The sequence below is a fragment of the Molothrus ater genome, chromosome 2 (genome assembly GCF_012460135.2).
Source record: "Molothrus ater isolate BHLD 08-10-18 breed brown headed cowbird chromosome 2, BPBGC_Mater_1.1, whole genome shotgun sequence".
In the NCBI taxonomy this organism is placed as follows: Eukaryota; Metazoa; Chordata; class Aves; order Passeriformes; family Icteridae; genus Molothrus; species Molothrus ater.
The window spans coordinates 72,040,887-72,062,349 of NC_050479.2; the positions used below are offsets into that span (position 1 = coordinate 72,040,887).

General features: G+C 46.2%; 1 protein-coding gene across 1 annotated transcript in view; it reads right to left on the reverse strand.

The window, feature by feature from the left end:
* The window catches only part of FGF9 (fibroblast growth factor 9), a 29,809-nt gene extending 10,557 nt beyond the window's left edge, over window positions 1-19,252 (reverse strand). The window contains exons 1-2 of the mRNA XM_036404128.2: window positions 18,133-19,252; window positions 11,525-11,628 (exon numbers count right to left, since the gene is read on the reverse strand). Of these exons, the coding sequence (XP_036260021.1) occupies window positions 11,525-11,628; window positions 18,133-18,409 (381 nt within the window). The 5' untranslated portion in view covers window positions 18,410-19,252. The remainder of the gene's footprint in view (window positions 1-11,524; window positions 11,629-18,132) is intronic.
* Window positions 19,253-21,463: the final 2,211 nt, after the last annotated feature.

A 21,463-nucleotide genomic window follows, 5' to 3' on the forward strand; every position in this document is an offset into this window, starting at 1 on the left:
CTGCATGAGCCTCTACATTCAGTGAGTACCCCACAAAAGAGATTTATCCACCATTAACGAAGCACCTCATCTCTCAGCTACCAGGTGGCATCATAAAAAGAGCAGAATGCTCAGGACCCTTCATGAAACACTTTGCCACAGGGACCAAATAATTGTTATACATATGTAGTGATATAAATATACATTATAAAAGTAATTCATGATTTATTCTTTCAGCAAGATGATTTGGTCAAGGACTGATGAACAAAAGCCTGTCTCCATATTTTGCTATTAATTTTATGCAAAGCTACCAGCTAGGTACTAGCTCAGCGAATAAGGACATTACTGATCACATTGTCATTCTGGATGGGGGTCATAAAACAAATACAGCATCACAAGCTATCACATTTTGGAAAGATCCTCACTGAAATGCCACATAGCCACTGGGGTTTGAAAACCAACAAGCTTCACAGAAAAATTTTTAAAACTATGTCCTTTGGTGGGCACTACAACAAAGGACTGGCACACTATGATCTTTACCTAGCAGGGCTCAATTGCTTATTCAGTTTCAATTGTTTAAAAATGAGGCCTTTTGATTTCCCACCTTGTTTGGACAGGAAGGAAGGCCAGCATGTCAAATAGTTGCTGCTGAAGAAAAGATGTCATACTTCCTTTTTCAGACAGCAGTGCCCCCTCCCTTGGCAAACACTTGTCATAAACAGTCTCTCCAGGGGTGACTTTTTGGACACTTCCCCCCTTCCTTTTCCCAGGGGCAATCCTGCCAAAAAGTCTTGGATTTAGTTACACAATTTTAGTATCTTGCTTTCTGAGTAGAATAAAGGATATTTCCTCAATATCTCTCAGAAAATCCATACATCTTTGGTGTTGCTATGCCATGACTTATGTTGTCAGTGATACAGCTGACCCAGCCTTTGGGAAACAGTGGAGGCTCTGCTCCTTCATGAGACCCCTACTCCTCACATGTGCACCAGTGGGCCTGTCTTTCAATGGGTAAAACTTCAGTCATGCACTTAATTTCAGCTTTGATGAAAGAAGTTGTCATTCTGTCTGTAAAAACCCAAAAGATATATAGTAACAACTTCAACAGAACTAGTGACTGAAGAGCTCAAAGACCAGGTTGTTGTTCTTCCAGGCACCTGCAAACATGGATCTTCCAAAGAAATCAGATTTTTAAAGTAAAAAAGGGGAAAACCCTGCTATTTTGTTTAAACTTTACAACATTTGTATATTCTAAAATAAATAAAAAGATTTTGCTGAAGTCTTCTCCAATAACTTTCCTGTTCTGAGTTCAGATTATACACTATATGATGTCTTAACAAAGGCATCAATGGGACAAAATCCTCCTTGTCATGAAAGAGTAAGATTATATGTTAAAAGATTGCCTCTAGATTGCAGACTCTCATAGGCAGGAACCCTGTCTAGATTTAGGTTTTTAAAATGATGAATACAATACAGCTCTTATCTTGATTGGGATCTGCTGACACAACCATGAAACTAATTGGTGGTTTTACAGGAGCAGGTCCAATCCTGATTCCATTGAAGGCAATGGTATTTCAACCATAATAGAATCAAGTCAAAATTTCTCTTGAGTCACAATTGTCTCTATAATTGTGTTAAATCTGAAGAGCAAAGTTGAGCAGATTAAAGATGTGCAGCCTGGGCCAGACCTCAAAAGTATGCAGCGTCCACACTAGAACACAAGTTTTACCTGAGCAGCAGCCTGTGGAACACATATATAAAATCTTATCCTCAAATCAGATATCTGCCAGTATAAAATGAATGAAAAAAGAAACAAAAGGTCCTTATAGAAGGGGAAAATATGGATTTGCACTATAACAAGCTTTATTTCTCAAGGTTTTGAATGTGACACAAATGAACCACATTGCTGCACATCACCAAATCAGCCTAAGCACATTCAAACTGCAAAGCAAATCTCAACCTAGTCAAAATCCCTAATGAAGTCCCCACAGGGCAAACGTTTTCTACTCTCTCTTTGAAATTATGAATGGTATTATGAATGGCAAAGTGGGAGAGAGTACCACATTCACATTGCACTGGCTCCTGAATCAGAAACAGAGCACATCTGATCTTTATCTGATGCAGTGAATAATCCCCAAGCACATCTCAGTGTGTCACTGCTGCTGATGCTTTTAGCATGTCACTTCAACACAGTATTCTCAGATCAACCAAAGGCACTGAACCTTTTCACACCCCTGTATCATTGCACAGCCAGCCCCAGAAAGGCTCAGGGCTGCAGTGACAGGGAACAACACAACTGCAAAGAAAAGAATCTGAAGATGTCCCACTCTTGCTTGCTGGGTATGATTTGGGTTAAAGTGCAGTTATGCCACTTTAACAACTCCCTGCTGTTGAAAGCATGGTGTTCAACCCATCAACCATCCCACACTGCACCTGATTCTCCCACTGAGCCCCAGTGCTTGCCCAAACAGGCAGCAAGCCAGTTCAGGAAGCTGAACATTTTCCTGTGGCTTTATATCCCTCAACTGATCTCCTGACAGGTCAGATGAGTGCCAGTGTTGGAGCATGGAAGAAAGCAGAAGCATGCAGCACTAGCAGGGAATCAGAACTGCCCTTCCTGGAAGAGACTTCCTGCAAGGTCACATTGGCTGCCTCCTCAAGCAGCACCTCTAGCCTCCTGCTTTTATGAGAACACAAAATTTCAGACATCTTTAGTTAGGGAAAAACAAATCATTAAACTAAGGTTTGAGTAGGATCTTACTTTACCAAAGCTTAGCTTTTATATACACATATAAACACATAAATATATGTATATGTATGTATGTGTGTATATATATATATATATATATATATATATATACAAACATACACACACATACACACACACACATAATTTATATAGAAGTTACTCATACTGTCCTGTCCCAGGCATGTAGTGAGAATCCAAGATCAACATAGAATTGCAGACCAAGGCAGGGAGATCACTGAGAGTTTTGTCCCAGAAAAAATTATCTTCAGACCTAGTGAGCATTTGAAATTAAGTCTCCTGAGGAAGACCATAGACTTAAGGAAAAGTGTAGTATCTATCTCACAGAACAGTACTAGTAAGTGTCCCTCTTTGGTGACAGTGTTCAAGTCTATGAAATTCTGATTTAAAAAAGACTGAAGCCATAGTTCAAAAACAACCACAAAAGTTGCAGTTTCTCACAAAGCTTTCTCCCATATCACCTGTGTCAAGTGTACTGACCTATCATTTCTTCCTAAACCAGTGCCCACATCTCAAAAGACCTTTTATTCTATAGATTCCTTCATACCTTGCTGAGCAGGTTGCAGTTCCTGCCTCATTCCCCATGCTGGTGCTTGTGGGGAACACCATTTAACAGTACCTAGCTTTCAGGAAAACTGCCCATCCTAATTCTAAGATTGGTTATCTGCAAGGGTAAAGTAAATGACGTAACTCAAGTATATGGACTTTTCTCAGATCTATACTCTCCACAAAGGAAATTTCCACAGTCACAAAGCTGTTTCTTAATGTACAGTGCAGAGAAAGCATTTATGTCTCATCTACACCTCCCTGCAAAAATCCCTCTGGACAACTCAAAAACCCATTTCCTCACAGCCTGAATCTTCCTCATTATGCAGCCTAAGCTTTCTTATAACCCATTCAAACCAATCCATCTCGTACTCTATTTCAAGGACTTCTTTTTCCTCCCTAGTGTTACACCTCAAAGTGTAACACTTACAGAGAGCAAGAGCATACCCTCTCAGCTTTCATTCTCAGGCTAAGTCAAGATCTTTAGAGTCCATCATTTGATAGTCTTTTCATCCCTCTGATCATCCCAGCATGCCCTTTCTGTACCTGTTTTGGTTTCAATTCATCTTCTTTAACGCAGTGACAAACTTCATTTTGTATTTAGACTGGATCCTCCTAGTGTTGTATGGAGTGGCACTGATAGAGCTCTCCTCGTGCGTAAATATTTTAGGTACCAAGACTATTCTGTGAGTTTGCCTCCTCTGCAGAAAATACTTCCCAGCTTTGCAAAATTTTCAATAACACACCACTACCTTTTTATGACAAGATGTTTAATGTCCCTAATAAAACCAGGGAATAAAATCAGTCCAGGGACCAATCCATAAAAGCTTCACTAATAGCTTCATTCCAGTCTAATACCTTTCAGCACTCCCCATTGCTGTCTTCTCTTCAGAGTTTTCACCATCTATCATACAAGTCTTCTAATAACACTCATTCTACCCACTGTAACAAACATTCTCTTTTGTAGGTCATACCTAACACAGTCCTGAAGATTAGCACTATTTTCGATTTCTAGAAAAAGGTATTCCTACCAAAAATAAAATACCATGCTTGCCTGAAACTATTTATCCTGCTTCAGTAAATTCATCATGCATGTACTTCCTCTACTCTTCCATTTAAAAGGATGTTCCTAACGTCCCAAGGGCATCCCAAGCCAGACTGATAGCCCTGCAGCCAAACACAAAGCACACAGCCCCAGGTACACACACACTGGAGGCTGGAAATTGCCTCAGAGGGAAGCAAACACTCCCTCACCCAGGGTTTGCTCCCACCTTTGTGCTGCACCTTCCAGTGACCTGGAAGGGAACCACTGTGGCTGAAGCCCTTTTGCTTGGCCAGATCTGTTTTCCAGCTTTGTGCCTCAATTCCCCAGGCAGCAAAGAAACACTTGTGCCAGCAAAAGGGAGGGGATGGATGGTTGGAGGGAAAATAGCCACTTCTTTCAGTAGCAGTATTGGCTGCCCCTACTGCCTTTGTTCAACCCACAGCAGGGAGCTCCCCAGACACATGTTACCACCCAAAGGATTTTATCAGAGACAGGGCTAGCCCAGTTAGCATCCACACTCAAACTGTATTGCATCTACACTCCCTCCTGAATACATCATGTTGGTAAAGACTTCTGTTCCCTTTCCAGGTTTATAGCTTAAAAACTTTTCACCTTATAAAAGTTTAAGTACACATTTCAGGGCCCAAATCAGCTTTATTGCATCAATTTCCATTTCATGCCCATTCTTCTACATCTCTAAGACACAATCTTTTCTGCAACCTGCTCTTTTCCCATTCTCTGCAGACCCTCTGCCCATCGGGTTTTTGCTCTCACAATCTTCAAATCCTTCCATGCAGTTTCACCCTTGCTGGGATACCACTTCCACAGGATTTCTGCATGTCTGACAAAGTTTCAGATTTCCTTAACATTCAGAGCCATAAGCACCTTTTTGAACTGGGCCTCTTCAGTTTGCCCATCAAATTAAGTACAGGCCTGCTTCTTGCAGTCTCCTGCTTAAAGCAGATTTACCCAGGGAGACACGAGTCACTGTCGTCAGTAAAAGACACCATCGGGTTTTTGATCATGGGAGTGCCAGGTTTTCCTGAGCAAAGCTGCTCGTGCAGAAAGCCTGACCACTCCTTACAAGCCAGCTGCCATAGGAATCACCCTCTGTCTCTCCATTTATACCATTTACCAGAAGCCACTTTATTATTGTAAATAATAATACTAACACAAGCAGAAGGGCATTAAACCAGGTGCCACAGCCATTATCCCTCCTGGGATTTGACCACTCTCAGCCTAGAAGTCTCTGCCTTCACTCAAGGAAATTGCTTTTAATTCTTCTTCCAAAACTTGTGCACTGAGACTATTCTGTTTCTAGGCTTATGCCAACTGTGGTACCTGGACACTGAGAACAGATAATTCAGATTATTATTTTTTAAAAAATCAATCTGAAACACATGGAATCATTTTAGATCAGAGGTATTTAAAAGGAAAGTGTGATGGTACTGGAGGGTAATTTATTTATTTATCCAGTTCTTAAACACCTGTAGTAATTATATACCTGGCCCAAATGCTGTTACCAACATGCACTTTCAACCTGCTTTTTTCTTCGTGTTGTTTCCGTGCACCTTGACCTACCATTTGAAAGGCTGAACAATTCCCTTCCTTTATTTGCACAGGAACATTAAAGATATTTTTAGAATGCAGCCAAAGAAATCCTTGCCTACACCAAGCAATTTTCAGTAAACTTTGACAAATTGTCCTTTTTTATCAGAAAAATTTCTGTTCACCAGTCTTTGTAGCTTCACAGCCCTTCCAGGACTGTGGGGACCCAAACAAAAGCATAAAACACTGCAGGTGCAGCCCTGCTGGGACAATAAAGAGGCATATCGTCACCTCCCTGCACACTTACTGGGAAAACATGTTTCTTCAAGGACAGTACTCTCTCTCTCTCTCCTCCTCCTCCACCCTCTCCCCAGTGTTTCAGGAGCAAAAGGCTAGTTTAGTCTCCCAAATCAAGCCTTCAGTTCACTTTTTGAAGGACAGCAATTTATGACCCTGTTAAAAGCGTTCCTACATCTCACCTTGCAGTACACACCCTATAAGTCTGCAGCCCAGAGGTGTGGAGCTTCCCTCCCTGGCTCCTGATCTGAGCTCTTCAGCTCTGTCCCAACTGCTCTGTGAGTAAATGAAGCTCTGTATGCTGCCCTGAGCTCTCCTTCCAAGCACTCTTCCCCGCTTCCTCAACAATTCTTCCCTCTCCACTCCTGCTTTCCTCTCCCCACCTGCACAGCTTTCCTGGTGGCTGCTCCAGATCTTGCAACTACCAAAATTCCTCCTGAGCACCAACCTGAGCTGTCTTTTGCCACCTGCCAAGGGCACAAGGAGCAGTGGAGGCACCAGCATTTCACAGAACGGTTTGGGTTGAAAAGGACTTTTAAATCTCATTTAGTCTAACCCCCCTGCAATGCACATCTTCAGCTACATCAGGTTGCTCAGAGCCTGGTCCAACCTGACTTCGAATGTTTTCAGCAATGGGGCATCTACAGTGTCTCTTGGCAACCTGTTCCTATGCCTCACTACACCCACCACCAAAAAAAATTTATTTATATTCAGTCTGAGGAGAGGAATGGGACAGGTGCATGTCTGTGGGAGATCAGTGACGTGGGTGGGCATGGCAGCGGTCAGATGCAGCACAGCTCTCTGCTGCAGAAAAGCCCAGGACAGCCAGGGCAGCTGAGGCAAGGGTGTCCCATGTTCCTGCTTGGTCTGTGCTTGAGGTAGCACAGAACTCCATCAGAGGATAGCCTGCAGTTGGAATATTCATTTTTGCTAGGTTTTCAAATTAGTATTTGACCGTATAATGACTGGCATGACATAAACTCAGCAATGTACCTTGCCAGAGTGATGGGAGCACTTCTAAATACTGCTGTATAAAGGATGGAAATACAGCAAACCATTTAAATGATTAACACAGTTACTATTACACAGGCTGGAAGAAAATTAGAGAGTGATTCACAATATTTTGTTACTGTAATAGTTACAATAGCTGCTAATATTCCCAAGGGCAGCATGACAATGGGAACAGCCTACAAAAGCATGAAGGTTGTGGGATCAGATCAGAAAGACCTCCCTCCCTCAATGGTATGGCCCTGAGGAACACAGCTAAGACACATTTGCTAATGTCCTTGCCAGACATGTTGGTAAAAGCTGTTTGGCACTTGGGAAAGAAAAGGTCTTCATGTCTTGTCTTAACCCCCTTTGGGTCCTATCTGTAGTTTGCATTTTTGCTCCTTTCCAGTGGCAAGCACAGTAGCTGCTGTGAAACACGATGAGTCATAGCTGCAGGCTGCCAGGGAAAGGCAAGGTAAAGGGAAAGCAGGGACAGATGAGGCAGGAGGGAAAGCTGCTGTCACTAACCAGGCTCTGAGTCATTGTTAGGTAGCTACCAATGGTTCCCCTGCAGCACCATGTGCATGGTGCCTTTCAGCTTCCCCTGGCTAAATCCATGGCATGAGGAGGAATTTGAGAACAGCCACGTTATGTCACACATCTGCCTGAAAGCAGCATGAGAGGCACTGTGCCCTTCTGACCAGAAAATGCAGTAGGACCTGCCCCCTGTGAGAGTGGGGAGATGGGAAGAGCTTGTCAAGCAGCTAATCTATGGGGAGAGCAGAACTTTGAGAAGGCCAAGAGGGATGTGACTGGATCAAGATATGCTGAAACTGCCTCTACTGTTGTCTTTCATGAAAACTGGCAGCAATCACCCATCCTGGCTGCTCTGCTTTGCCATATGTCCCATCTCCAGTGGCATCACAATTATGCCGGGAAAAAAATCTTCCTGTGTCAAATGTTTCAAATACAAATATAGAAGGATAGAGGTCTTTTAGGTCACTGATTTGGTTCATGCCTAATGTATTTTTCATGCAGTAATTAGAATATAAATATGATAGTGTGAGACACAGGGCACATATTCCAATAGTGTCAAGTACTGAATGCCTCACAAGCTGTGAATCTAAGCACCTACTTAGATCCCCAATGCTGATGTAGAGCAAGACCAAGTATTTCTTAGGCTGCTGCTCAGTTGTGAGTGGGTTTCCCATCTTAGGAAACACAGCCACAGTGTCTTAAATGTACCTGCTAGGTGACAAAGCTGATACTGCTCACAGCCCTTAGGGAATAAACCAAGACAGAGGGATACACCTCACAGCACAGCAGCACAAGGACAACTTACTGGTGCTACAGAGCAGTTCAGCTGAAGAGATTGGTCTGCTTAATGCAGGTGAAAAACTGATTCAACTTTTTCACAGTCTACCACACATCAGTCTCAAAACTCATTTCTTTTAATCTGATCTACTTTGCCAGAGAGATAATTCTGCACTGGATTGTGACTTGCTTCTGGTTCAAGCAGCAAATTCATTCCCATCAGAGAACTTCACTTTCAATTAATTGCATTTTTTTACCAAAACCAAAAGCAAAACACTGTCACTTAAAAATGTCCAGCCAATTATACACAAAAATCTGCTCTGAGGCCTGCTTATCTCAGTGTTTCTAAGGGAGCTGACAGTTGCTGAAATATAGGCACTAGGATTGCTAGTGTTGACAAGGCTTTAAAGCATCATCACACTGAGTAGCCATTAGAGGTTATATTTCATTGGAAGTAATGTAATTCAATTACCATCACTCTTTAGTATGTCCCATCTCTGGAGGCTGACAATAAGCCCTATCATCCATCAGATTTTAACCTGAACTTTGTATTCTAGCCTCAGAGATTGCCAGTTCTCCATTATGAATGGCTTCATATTTTTAGTGTCATTTCTTAGGAAAAAGAGGTTATCCAATTATACTGTACATCCATTTGCCTGCTTGTCTCTCCTTAGGTTGTCAACCAGTTTCAATTAGAAGGCAAAGGTCTTCAAGAAAATTAAGTTCCTATCAGTTTTGCAACTAATCAGAGCCAGGGTAAAGAAGAGAAATTATTTGCACATCCCACTTGGGAGTGGTGAGCTATGTAATCCCTGCAAACTGACAGTCTGGTGAGCATGGACAGCTAACACTGTCCTTTCTCCATACAAGAAACACAAAAGGCTAGGGAATTTGTGCTACTGCAGGGACAGAATGTCAGAGAGACCCATGCCTTGTACTGTGAGACACAGCTCCTTAGGAAAGCAGGCTCCTTTAGAACTGCTGTTCATGAACAACTATTTTATAAATTCAGTGAGTTTACTAATTTACAAAGAATTTCTTGTGTATATTTCTTCAGCAAAGATTGTCTTGACTAATTCACTCTGACAGCCAAACATATTGCAAATACAAAACATAAATTGCACAGGAAAGTTATGTAACGTTTGCTTTCCCAAGTCTATGCATTTAAGTCCTATCAAAAACCACATTTCCTGTCACAGAATATCTGAAATGCAGAGTAACTGATTCACTGTGTTTATATGTTGAAACAATTACTCTTACTGATGACTATCAATATTACTGATTCATATTACTGTTGTTGTTCTGCCTTTTTGCTGCCTAACTGAACCTGATGTACTTTGCTAGTTCTTTATCACATTCATCAGCTGCACAAGGATTATGACTTATGACAACTTGCTCCTCACAGGCAACTGGTTTACATCTGTCATTGCATCAATTCCTTTTCTCACTCCCTCTCCATCCTTCCAAACGTTACCTGCTCCTTATTGACATTTATGCTAAATTCAGTTTCTTTGGCCTTTCCTGCTCACTGGCTCTCACCACCTCTGCATCTCCCCCTCTCCCATGTTCACTCATCCTCCATCCCAGCCTTGCCCCTCATTTTACCACCTCTTTTTCTGCCTCCCACATACACTGCATCTCCCGGCTTCCTCACCTAGCTTGCTCTTTGTTGAGAAGATAATCCTCTTCATCTCTCTCACACAAAATTTTTCTAGAAAGAGATCAGTGAACCTGGACACCCTTATGGAAACACTTCTGCTGGACTTTCCCAGTTTCACTTGCTCACACTTCTACATGGATAATATACATGGAAGTTGGACTTCCCTCTTATCCCTTCTGTTTTCACCTGCCCATTCCCAGCCATCATCTCACATTTTCTCCTACTCTCACTGCCATCCCCACCCTTCTCCCTGTTACTGCTACTCCCCTGTGACACAGGTGTCTTCAATTACATTCAAAGCCCTTCTCTATCACGTTAACTTCTTTTTGAGTGTTTCTCTTCAACATTTACACAATCAATGGATCATTGTAGCCTTCTCCTCTGCTTCTAATAAACCCCTGTAAATGCACAGCTTTACTTAGCTTCAGATATTCTCTTTTGCCTCAGATATTTGTTTACCCTTCAATCCTGCCATCCTTTTCCTCAAATACAACTGCTTCTCTTGTCCTTGTAAGCTTTGGAGGTTGATATTTACCTGCTAGAAGAGCTTGCCTTCTACCATCTGGGGAATTATCTGCCAAATTTCAGATGAACCTGCCCACGATCTACCCAGGGTATGAAGCTGGTTGTACATCAGATGCTTCCAATAGTCCCAGGTAAGAGCCACGTCATACTGACACATGCACACATACACACACACTCCCTCTCTCTCTGTTCTGCTGGAAGACAGCCCATGCTGCCAAGAACAGTCACCCATCAGCTGCAGGTAGGCTGGCAAACTCCCACATCTGAAATACCAAGTTTTACTCCTCCCTCACACCCGTTACTCACTCCTGCTGCCATCCCTCAGGGAGCACCAGTGAAACTTTCAGGACAAGATCACCAAGCCTCTTGCCCTCATTCCTATACTTTTTATAACTTCTGTCATACTCTTGTTTCTCATTCTCTCATCCACATATGCCACCCTTTCCCTCCTCCTCTACCTTATTTTGTCAATTCCTAGAAAGCTCTCTGCCTACACACAAAAGGAATCTACTTTGTCTGGATTTAGGTTTCCACTGACAGGAGATATTTACAAACTTTAGAGTACATCCTTTAGTCTTCAGTGACCAGATCTGGCCATCAGTCTCTATTGTTTGTATCTAAATTGCCATTCATCTGCATTATTACTCATTCCTGATTTTGTCACCTTTTCCCTCTCCCACATTCATTATGTCACCCACGGGGTCTTGTTTTGAATTAGATTGCAAGATATTCAGAGCAGAAAGAGTGCTCATACAGCACACACACATAGTGCAATGGGAGCTTGTAGGAGCTAGCCAGTGTTTCCCCCACAGAGTGTAAGGATTATAACTGCCCAAGGCTAGCAGGAACTCACCGAGCCATACAGTTCTCCTTTCTCATTCATTCCAAGGTAAAGTCCACTGTCGACTCCTCGGATGCTGACCAAGCCCACTGCTATACTGATAAATTCCAGTATACCTATGAAATGAAGGAAAAAACAAACAATGTATGAGTTGTTCCTATTGGAAGATTTTTTTTTCCCATATATGACTTATCCCTGAGTGTCAAGCAGCTATTTTCAAGGCTTTTTTCCCATTTTCTGAGTTATTTGGAAGATGAGGACAAAATTAATATACAATACTTCAAGTACTTTGGGTCTTTGTTAGAATGATGCACTGCAAACAGCATTAATGTATCAAATTTAGAGATTGCCCCCAATCTTTCTCATCATTCCTAAACACGTATCTTAAGCTCAGTTATTCTGATTTGCACAACAGATAATATATTCAGAAAAAAAATAAAGTTTTTAGTTTGCCAAAATTAGCAGGAATGAGGAACCTATGAAACTTGTCTTGCAAAATAAATTCTGAAAAAACGCATTTTAATTGGAATTGTGAAATAAAGCAATGTTACACATGGAACCAAAAGATCTCCTTTCAGACATCAATGAATCAGAAATACAGGGAAAGATTTACTCACAGTATGATCTTCCAGAGGCTTGAGAAATGAAAATCCTTAGTATAGTCCAGTGTCATGCATTTCTGTTTAGATAGTAACCATTCTCTCTGGTGTGTTATCATTTACTCATCTAAAATTCAGACATTAAAACATCCTACACCTAAGTGTAATAGTGCGTACATGATTAAGTTTTCCCATGCAAATAACAGCAAACTTACACCAACATTTGTTCTCTTAGGAACAAGAATACTTCGCAGAGAAGCACTGCTTTTGCAAATCTCCAAGGTTCAGCACCCATGTGCACAGTACAAGTATCTGTATCAAGTATTGGCTCATCTGGTTCTGAGGGTTTGGGGATTTTCTAGCAGCCTTCCCTGCAAATTGCTTACCTCTTCAGTGAGGATGCTACTGCTGAAATCTAGAATAAGCCTAGTAATCCTGTGTTAAAAAATGGAAATTTCTTCCTATTTGGGAGTGCTCATCTAACACTGTAATGGTCTCACAGGAAGTTATCCAGCAACATTCAGAAGCATGCTGCTGTGTTATGCTACTTTCTGAGTCACAAAATAAGGTGTGTCCTGCACAGAGTAGCATTTTCAATACATTATATGAATTTTCATGTATAAGTACACTGCATAACTATTTTTTAAAGCTTATTGGAAATTATATGTATATGAAATAATGAAATAACAGTATAGTGTGTGTTGAGCCTCACATGGCCAATAAAAAAGCACTTTCATGGCTTTTTTAGACAATTAATTTGGCATCTCCCACAAAATAGTTGTGCACTAATCAATAGCAGGCATGAATTGCAGAGATTGAACACAGCACAAGTTGAAGCCAATAGGGAAAATTTATAGCCAAGCTAATGTAAAGATGAAAAGTATTCCCTGTAAGGGAGTATTGATCATTACCTTATATATTATTCAGCACTACAAACACCACAGTATTATTGTTTTGATAACCCTTCTTTAAGGCCTGGTCATTTTAAATTATTCTCTACATATGCACAAATAAAAAATACTGGGAGGAAATATTTTGCCACTATGTAATTATTTAAGTAATATAAAGTGGCAGCACGCCTTTTTTCTGGTATATGTAGTGTCTCAGATACAATTGATCCATTGAAACAATTTTAAAATTCCCATTATATCTGGACATGCAATACTTTCAGATTTCTTACTAAGGCTTTTTCTCTAAAGCTTTTACCAAAATATCATATTACTTGATACATGTTACTACACAATTTTAACTGAGTTTAAATCTTACATTAAGTGTGTATTAGACACTACTATAGCTAAGTTAGTGAGTCTGGCATTTTTCATATCAGTCCACATGTAGTCTTTAATTGCTGTCATCATTTCAAATATTTGAATGCATGCTGCTTACTGCATCAAAAGAACAAAAAAGGCACTGTCATGTCCTATCGTAAGTGCAGAAAATTAATTTAAGGTACTTGGCAAAGAGCATGCACATATTTGAGATCAGAATAAAGACTTCTTCATTTGAAATACTCAAAAGCCTACTCACAGCAAGTTTTATGTGCCATATTAAGTCCTTCAAGAGATTATCTGGGGCCAAGCATCCAGTCTTACAGAAGTCTTGTCAGCTAAAGGATTGTATTTGTCCCACAGTTCTGTGCATGTTTTCACTGTATAGTTTCTATAATATACAGACAGTACTTAGGACCTGAACCAGATATTAAAATAGACAACCCTCTTCAAAATGAGGCTGTATCAAATGAAAATCAGGACAACTCCAAACTTTGAAAGCTAGGGCCCTATTTATAGCTAAAAAATGTGGAAAGGAAGAGAAGTAGAGAGGAAATAACTCAGTACATGGGGTGCTGAATTTCTTCTCACTGCATTGAACTGCATTTCCTTAATAACTGGTGTTATTAAGGAAAATGCTCGAAGATCCATTCCTTCACAAGGATAGGAAGAAAGTTTCAGGGAAGCTATTTATTTCCTACATGCCCACATCAGCCCTTCACACACCTTCTTCTACGTGATCCAGCTCAAACCATGCTGAATGGTGCAGGACACCAGCCTGACATAAATGCTGGCCCTGCTCTCCTGACACGCTCACAGGTGAGAGGAGGTGTGTTGTTCACTAAAGTAAAATTTTAATTTTCATCTGTTTTAGCTCTGGTGAAAAGCAGGCCTACAGAAGCATTTTCCTTAGCTTTTAGGCAATGAACACCTCTGTAACCGCAGTTTTATGTTGTTGCTGGTTTGCCCTTTTCCCGTTTTTGTCTCTGGCTACACGTTGGCTTTCCTTGTATCAATGGAGTGGAGCAGTTCAGCTTTCCCTTAGCACTGCAACAGACCATCTATGACAACGAAGACGGTGAGCAAATATCTCTGCCAGCCCCCTCTTTGTACGGCTTCCAGGGGAAGGGGAGCGCAGGGGGAGCACTGGGGGACCCTCCGGCCTGTTCTCTCCCCGGGCTGCCGCGGAGAGCAGCGGGGCGAGGGAAGTGGAGCCCTTGGTGTCTCAGAAGCCGCCGGGAGGTCAGCCCAGAGATGGGGCGAGGGAAGGAGCTTCCCCTGCGCCCCCCCGTCCCCGGCGCTCCCCTCTCGGCCTCCCGCCCGCCGGCCGAGGCTGCGGTGCGGGGCTGCGCGGAGACACGCGGGGCTGAGCCCTCCGCCGGGATGCGTCCCGCCTGTCGCAGCTGTCACCACCCCGCCCGCTCCCCCACACGATGCCAATTAAAAGACGGGAGCGCAGACAGACACAGCACTCCCAGGCAGCAGGGCCCTGCTTCAGTTTCAGGCTCTCACAGCGCCCTTGCCCGCCCCCCCCCCCCCCCCATCCCCTCCCCTCTGCAACGCTCAATAGCGGAGGAGACTGTCGGGCCTGCTCGGCGCCTTTCCCTCCGCCTAAAACCTGGCCCACGATTCCCAGTCCCGGGGGCCAGCGCCTTCCCCGCATGCATCACCTTCCCCCCGCCCCGCCCCGGCCTGCTGGCTCTCCCCGGAGACAGCGCGGGGCGGGGGGCAGGCCCGCCCACCCGCATCCAGCAGCAGAGGGGCGGGCAGCGCAGGGACCCCCGGCCGGAGCCGCCCCCGCGCCCTCCCGGCGCTGAGCCCGCCCCGCCAGCCCAGCGCCGGAGCAGGCAGGGCGGGCCGGGCAGGCGGAGGGCGGGCGGCTGCGCGGCTCCCGCAGATGATGAACGCAGCGGTTCCTTGTAGCAGCAGGTCCCGGGGAGCGGAGGTCACCTGCTGACAAGCTTTTTTTTTTTTCCTTTTCCTGCATGCTCCTATTTTTTTAATGCTGTGCATGCAGTACTTGTGCTGACGCACAGAGACACGCCTCTCCGCTGTTAAAGAGTTCCTGAATTTACAATGACTCTACTGTCTAGCCAATGCCCTACACTAAAGGAGACTGCATCAAAAAATTTTCTCTTGTGACCCGGGAGAGATAAGGCTTTGATCACCTGAGATCATATTACGGGGGGGACCCAGCCGGGTTCTCCCGGGGAGCTTTTCTTTTGGAGATGGACATCTTGCTGCAGGAATTGCGAAATGCCAGGGCTCCCAGAACCGGGCGAGTATAGACACACAATATGGCTCGGTTCATTGTATGCAATAGGCACACATCCAACATAGCATCACAAAAGAATTACTCTTATCTGATGTCTCTCCAGAGGTGTGTGCGGGGAGGGGGATTCCCACAGGGCAGAGCCCAGAGAGGAGTTTACGCGCAGCCCCCGGGGTTTTCTCTTTGTCCTCCTTATTCCTGGAGAAAAACTTCCTTCTGACGCGTACCCCCGCATCCACACACGCGCACGCAGGTTTCCCGCACACGCTCGCAGGAGACCATGTGAGCTCGCTCTCCCCAGGGCAGCTCCCGAGTTGGGATGCAGACCTCCCCAGGATCATCAGAAGATTTCAAAATCACCAAAACTCAAATAGCACCAGCTATTCTGTGACCTTCCGGCAAACACAACAGCAATGTCACGGCAACGATACAAAAGTACCTTCCCGCAAAGAAACCGGGAGCCCCTAGGCATCCCACGGGTTTGCCGTGCCCGGTCTTCCCAACCCCGGAGCGAGCAGGGGCATCACCGGCGCGCTGCATGGGGAAAAGAGTTACCACCGAGACGCGTCCCGGTGGGGGGAAGAGGGAGATCAAAACGACAAGGACAAAAAAAAAAAAAAAATCTATTTAAAGCCAAGGCTCTGCAAGGGGTGGAAGAACTGCCCCTCGGAATTGTCAGCTTCCTACAACTGCGGCTGGAAAGCCATTTTTAAAAATAGACGCCACGAATAATGTGGTCACCGCCGCCCTGCGAAGGGAACAGCTGGCGGCCCTCCTCCGGGGGCGGCGGGGCCCCGCGGGCGGCCAGCCCCCCGCCGCCGCGGCTGCCGGTGCGCGCAGCGCCCTACACCTGCTGCGGCCCCGCTCCGCGCCTCGCCGCCGGCCCCGCGCCCGCCGCCCTGGGCCCGCACCGCAGCGGGCAAGGGGAACCTGCGGCGGCGGCTCGGCAGCCACGCGCGGCGCCTGCCCGTGCCAAGGAAAACGCCTAGCTGCAACACACCCCCACCCACCCCCGCCCCATTCCCCTCACTACGCGTCTGCCTTAAACACTTTCCGCACTTTTTCTCGCCAGGAAGCGTGGATGTTGCGCCCCCGGGAGAGCCGCGACGCTGCCCCCCACCCCGCACCCAGCCCCGGAGACCGCGGGCGGGCGGCGTGGGAGGGAGGAAGAGCCTGTAAGCAGCGTGAGAGTGTCAGGGAGCAGCGGATGGAGGGGGATGGAGGATGAACCTGCGACCATGCGGGAGCCTCAGTCCTCTCCTCCCCCGTCCCTCCCTCTCCGCTTCCCTTATGAGCCCTTTGGAGATCATCTCCTACAACACCGGCATTATCTAAATAGCTTCACAAGGCAATAAAATGCAGCTTAGATATCGTTCAACATCTGGCATTAAAATACAAAGAGAGAAAAAAAGTCAACACAGGACTTTGTTTTTATGACCGAATTTAAGTGTTGTCAGGTCGGTTCACTCACAAGTTAACTCCTTCCAACAGCTGGGAGCGTGGCGAGCTAACCTGGCATATTTTCCGCACCCCTCCTTTAAAAAAACCCCAAAGTATCAGCTCAGCCAGGCTGTTTTGGTCACTTTCATACATTCAATCTGCCGGGCCTTGAACAGACTCCCTGGCAGCCGGAAAGCTCCAGGTCCACTGGACTCGCGTGTGCATGTGCGTGTGTGCGTGCACAGGCTCTCCGGAGCGGCCGGGGCCAGCAGCCCTCCAGCCCTCTCTGCTGAGTCACAAATAGTGTCCCCTGGAAGGGAAACCCAGGGAATGCTCTTTTCAAATTCGCTGTGACACGCCACACAGCTCGAGAAAAGCAGGTTTTGGCGCAGGATTCCCTGCTGGCTCCGGACCCCACCTGCGCTCCCTCTTTCCCGGGGCGCCTGTCACCGGCACTGCCGCACGGCTGCGGGTGCGGGCTCGGGCGGGCGGAGAGCCTGGCTGCGGGTCGGCTGCGGGTGCGCTGCCGCTAAATCCTCGCCGAGCAGCGAACCAGACAGGGTGTGCAATTCGGGCAGTTACTAGGGCAGGTAATCGGCAGAGAAAACGAAAGAAAAGCCCTCGTCAATTTGCGTATAGGACGAGAGCCACTCCCTCCAGGAAACTCGGTGAATTTTAAATTGTGGTGGTTAATGATTAAAAACCCTTTAAACTCGCGAAATCAAATCATTCAGCAGAAACGTCCCGAGCAAAAATTCCACCACCGCCACCACCGCCTCCCAGTACGCGTCTGCTCTTAAGCAGAACTTGGGGCTACACAAACATCGCTACCGAGCACCCGGCGAGGGCTCCTGCTCCGCCGCGGCGGTGCCGCTCGTGTACATCTGCACCCCCGGACACATTCATTTTTCCCCTCGGCGGATCAGCCATCAACACAAACCCCCCTTCCCGCCCGCCTCGCACCCCCCACCGTCCCCCCGCCCGCAGTTCTGCCCCATTATTTCATCACATGACCACTAAAGGGTTAAGGAAAATACCTACCAAATCTGCTGTGGTCTTGCCTGGTTCCCTGGATAGTACCATTGGGGAAGATTTCTAAATGAAATCCAGTCCTGCAGTATAGCTGCCTCCGCCTGAGGATCCCCTTTAAATGGTCCAAGTCCGTGACCGCAGGCCCCCTGGGTAGCCCACCTGCCTCAGACTGACCCAGGTGGTCACTTAACAAAACCGGACTATCCACCGGCAAAACGGGCACATTCCCAAAGGGTACTGCATCCTGCACACCGAAATAGTTCCCAACTTCACCTAAGGGAGCCATCAGAAGATTCTGCTTTTAGAGAATGAGAATAAACAATAATGATGGTGCCAAACCCAGGAGATATAAGATTAGGTATATTCCACTCCTCTCCCCTCCCTAGCGCAGTTACAGAGAAAATGTTCTTTCTTCAATCCATTAAATGCATAAATAAAAGTAATATTCTGTTTTGACTGGTACAGGTTCAAGGTCAAACCAGTTAGTCTAAGAAACCACCACTTTATACTCACACACTGACATATTTATAAACATATAGATGTGTATATCTATATAAATGCATATATCCCCAGCTCTTAGCAAGCAATACGGTCTTCAGCCCATCCAACTGTAATAAAGAAAAAAATCCGTAGTTTCTCCATTTGGTTTAAGATAAGAATGACCATAGCAACTTAAATACCTAGGCGTTATAGGGATTTTTTTTTTTAAGATGCACAGGCTACGTCAGGATTTATGGATTCTGACTCCAGAAAGGCATGCGCTGTTTTTACTCTATAACAGACTGCATACATCAGCATGAATCCTGCAAAGGGGGAGGGGGGAAATCTCACGTTGTTGGCTGAGATAAATCCAAAAAAAAAATGGAAAAAAGAAAAAGGAAAAAAAAACTTTTGACGTCCAAATCTATTATCCAGAATTCTCAGGAGGCTCAGCAGATGTCCACTGGTTTAGGATTATTGACGATCCACAAGCAAAGCAGCAACATACAAGTGCTTGTGTCTTTCTTGGCTGGCTCGAAACAGGTGTTGCTTCTGCAGGGCTCCCTGTGAAATGTTGTACTCCAGCACTGAGCTGCAGCTCTTGACTGTGGATCTCCATCCAGCACGCAGAGTGGCGCAGGAAGAGGCATTGGGCTGGGTTTAAGGTAGTCCTGATTGCTGCTGGAAGGATTCTCCGAGGTCCTAGCGCTCAGCCCTACCTGCTGCAATACCGAGCCGCTTCCAGCGCTCGGCACGGCGCGGAGCGGCTCTTGCTGCTCTGCGGCAGCGCGGCGCTCGCCGGCAAATAAATAAATAAGTGGGCGAAACTTTGGGGGAGGAATAAAGCGACGCGATGCTAAATATACCGCGCCCGCCCGCTGCGGGAAGCGGGCTCCTCGGGAGATGCCCGCATAGCCCAAGTCCCCGCTGACATTGGCGGGGGGAGTGGGGCGGGCAGCGCCCTGCCCGCCCAGCCCGAGCTCGGCCCGGGGCCCGGCCCCGCCGCAGGGGAGGCGGAGGCGAGCCCGCCCCGCACCGCTCTGCAGCCCGGCCCCGGCCCGCTCTGCCGCAGGTAACCGGGCTGCCGCTGCCCCAAGCGGGGTTCAAACTCAGCTCCGGCGGGCGAACCGGCGGGGCGCGGGAAGTTGGGGAGCTGGGGCGGGTGGTGCGGGTCGGTATTGCCCACGCCGCAGTTTTTGCCTTCTCCGCTCTGGCCCCCCGCCCCGGCAGTCCGCAGCCCTCCCGCTCTGCCCCTGCGCTGCCGGAGACAGTTTCGGGGATGCCGCTGGCGGTGCGGGGAGCGCCGGGGCCCCGCCGCCGCCCGGGACGCCCCGCGGGCCACCCGTGGCTCCTAGCTCGGCCCCAGTTTGTAAGAGCGCGGTGGAGAGAAGGGAAAAGCGAGTAGGAGGTGGTATGGGGGGAGATAGGGGTGCAGTGCGAAATATGTGTTCTCTTTGCCCCCAACCTCTCCCCCACCCCCCAAAATGAAGTTATTTAAAACTGTCGGGAGAGACTCAGCAAGTGGAGAGAGGGTTTCTGTTCCTTCTTACGATGCCCAGAATTGGTGTTATTGTGGTTTTGCCCTTTGAAAAGAGCTGTGTGAATCAGCAAAGGGCCAGAAGGTCTCCTGCATTTGCAAAAGCATTCTTGAGCAGAGCTCAAGGACTGGGCACGATGCGGAGCCTTGCACGAGGGAGAAGACATTCTGGCAAACCCTTGAATTGAGGACAAAACCTAAAGACAGGCTCATTTGGGAATGGTGAGGGGAGAGAGAGAAGCAGGGAGAAAAGGAGGAGAAATATAATATCTTGGGGGCTGGGGGAAGAGATTGCATGGTGTGAATGATGATGTGCACCGCTGAGGTAGAGGGGTCCAGGAAGGTCATTGGTGGAGCCTTGAAAGAGAACTCTAGAGAAGAAGAATTTTGCAAGGGGGTTAATTAAAAATAATCGACTCTGCATGTCCTCCTGCTCGATGGGCATGCGGTAGAGGGGGTGACTCTCCTTGCCTTCCCCACCACAAAAGCCAGCAGTCCAGCTCTGACTGGTGCAGCTTTCCTGCATCCCTCCGCTTGCCAATGTGACTAAACACAAGAGGAGGGAGAGAGACTAGTTTCTGTGTCTAGCGGGGAAACTGCAGCAGGGAAAAGCTGTGTCCTGAATCCACACGGACCTTCAGGGAACTGACTCATGCCAGTGGTGCAGGAGCCACCCCCTCTTTTATTTGACTCTAACAGTCTTTATTGCAATTTGAAGACAGGATGCAGAAGCTTCAGAGCAGGGTCACATCACTCTAGTTCTGTACAAACCTACAAAAAGAAAGAGTTGCTGCATGTCAGCCCATGCATTTCAATACGCAGGAACAGAAAAAAAACCCCAACACCAAAGCAGAAAAGTCCTTGCTCTCTAGCAAATAGTTCCAAGGCATTCTTTTTTTTTTTTTTTCTTAGGATTTAAGGACACTGCTCTCACACACTTGTTATATCAGCGTGAACAACTGCAGAATGACTTGGGAAAAACTGCAGAACTCACCATGTCAAAAATCATCATTCTTTATCAAGTGGATCATGGCAGTACCCAGAGGCCCCATTCAGGGCTCACAGCTCCATTGTGTCGGATACTGTAGACACATGTAATAAGAGAGATGGTCTATGCCCAAAGAGCTTATGATCTTAACCCATGATGAAAGACAACAGGTGTATAGTACAAACCCATGGGGGAAGGATAAGGGAAAAAGAGCCTTGAGAATAAAAAGCAACAGGCCCAGCCGGTGACAAGTGTTTGGTGTCAGAAGGGAGTTTTAAGGAGATTTGAAGGAGAACAATAAAGGAGATTTACAGTTATTAATGGGGAGATTTTTC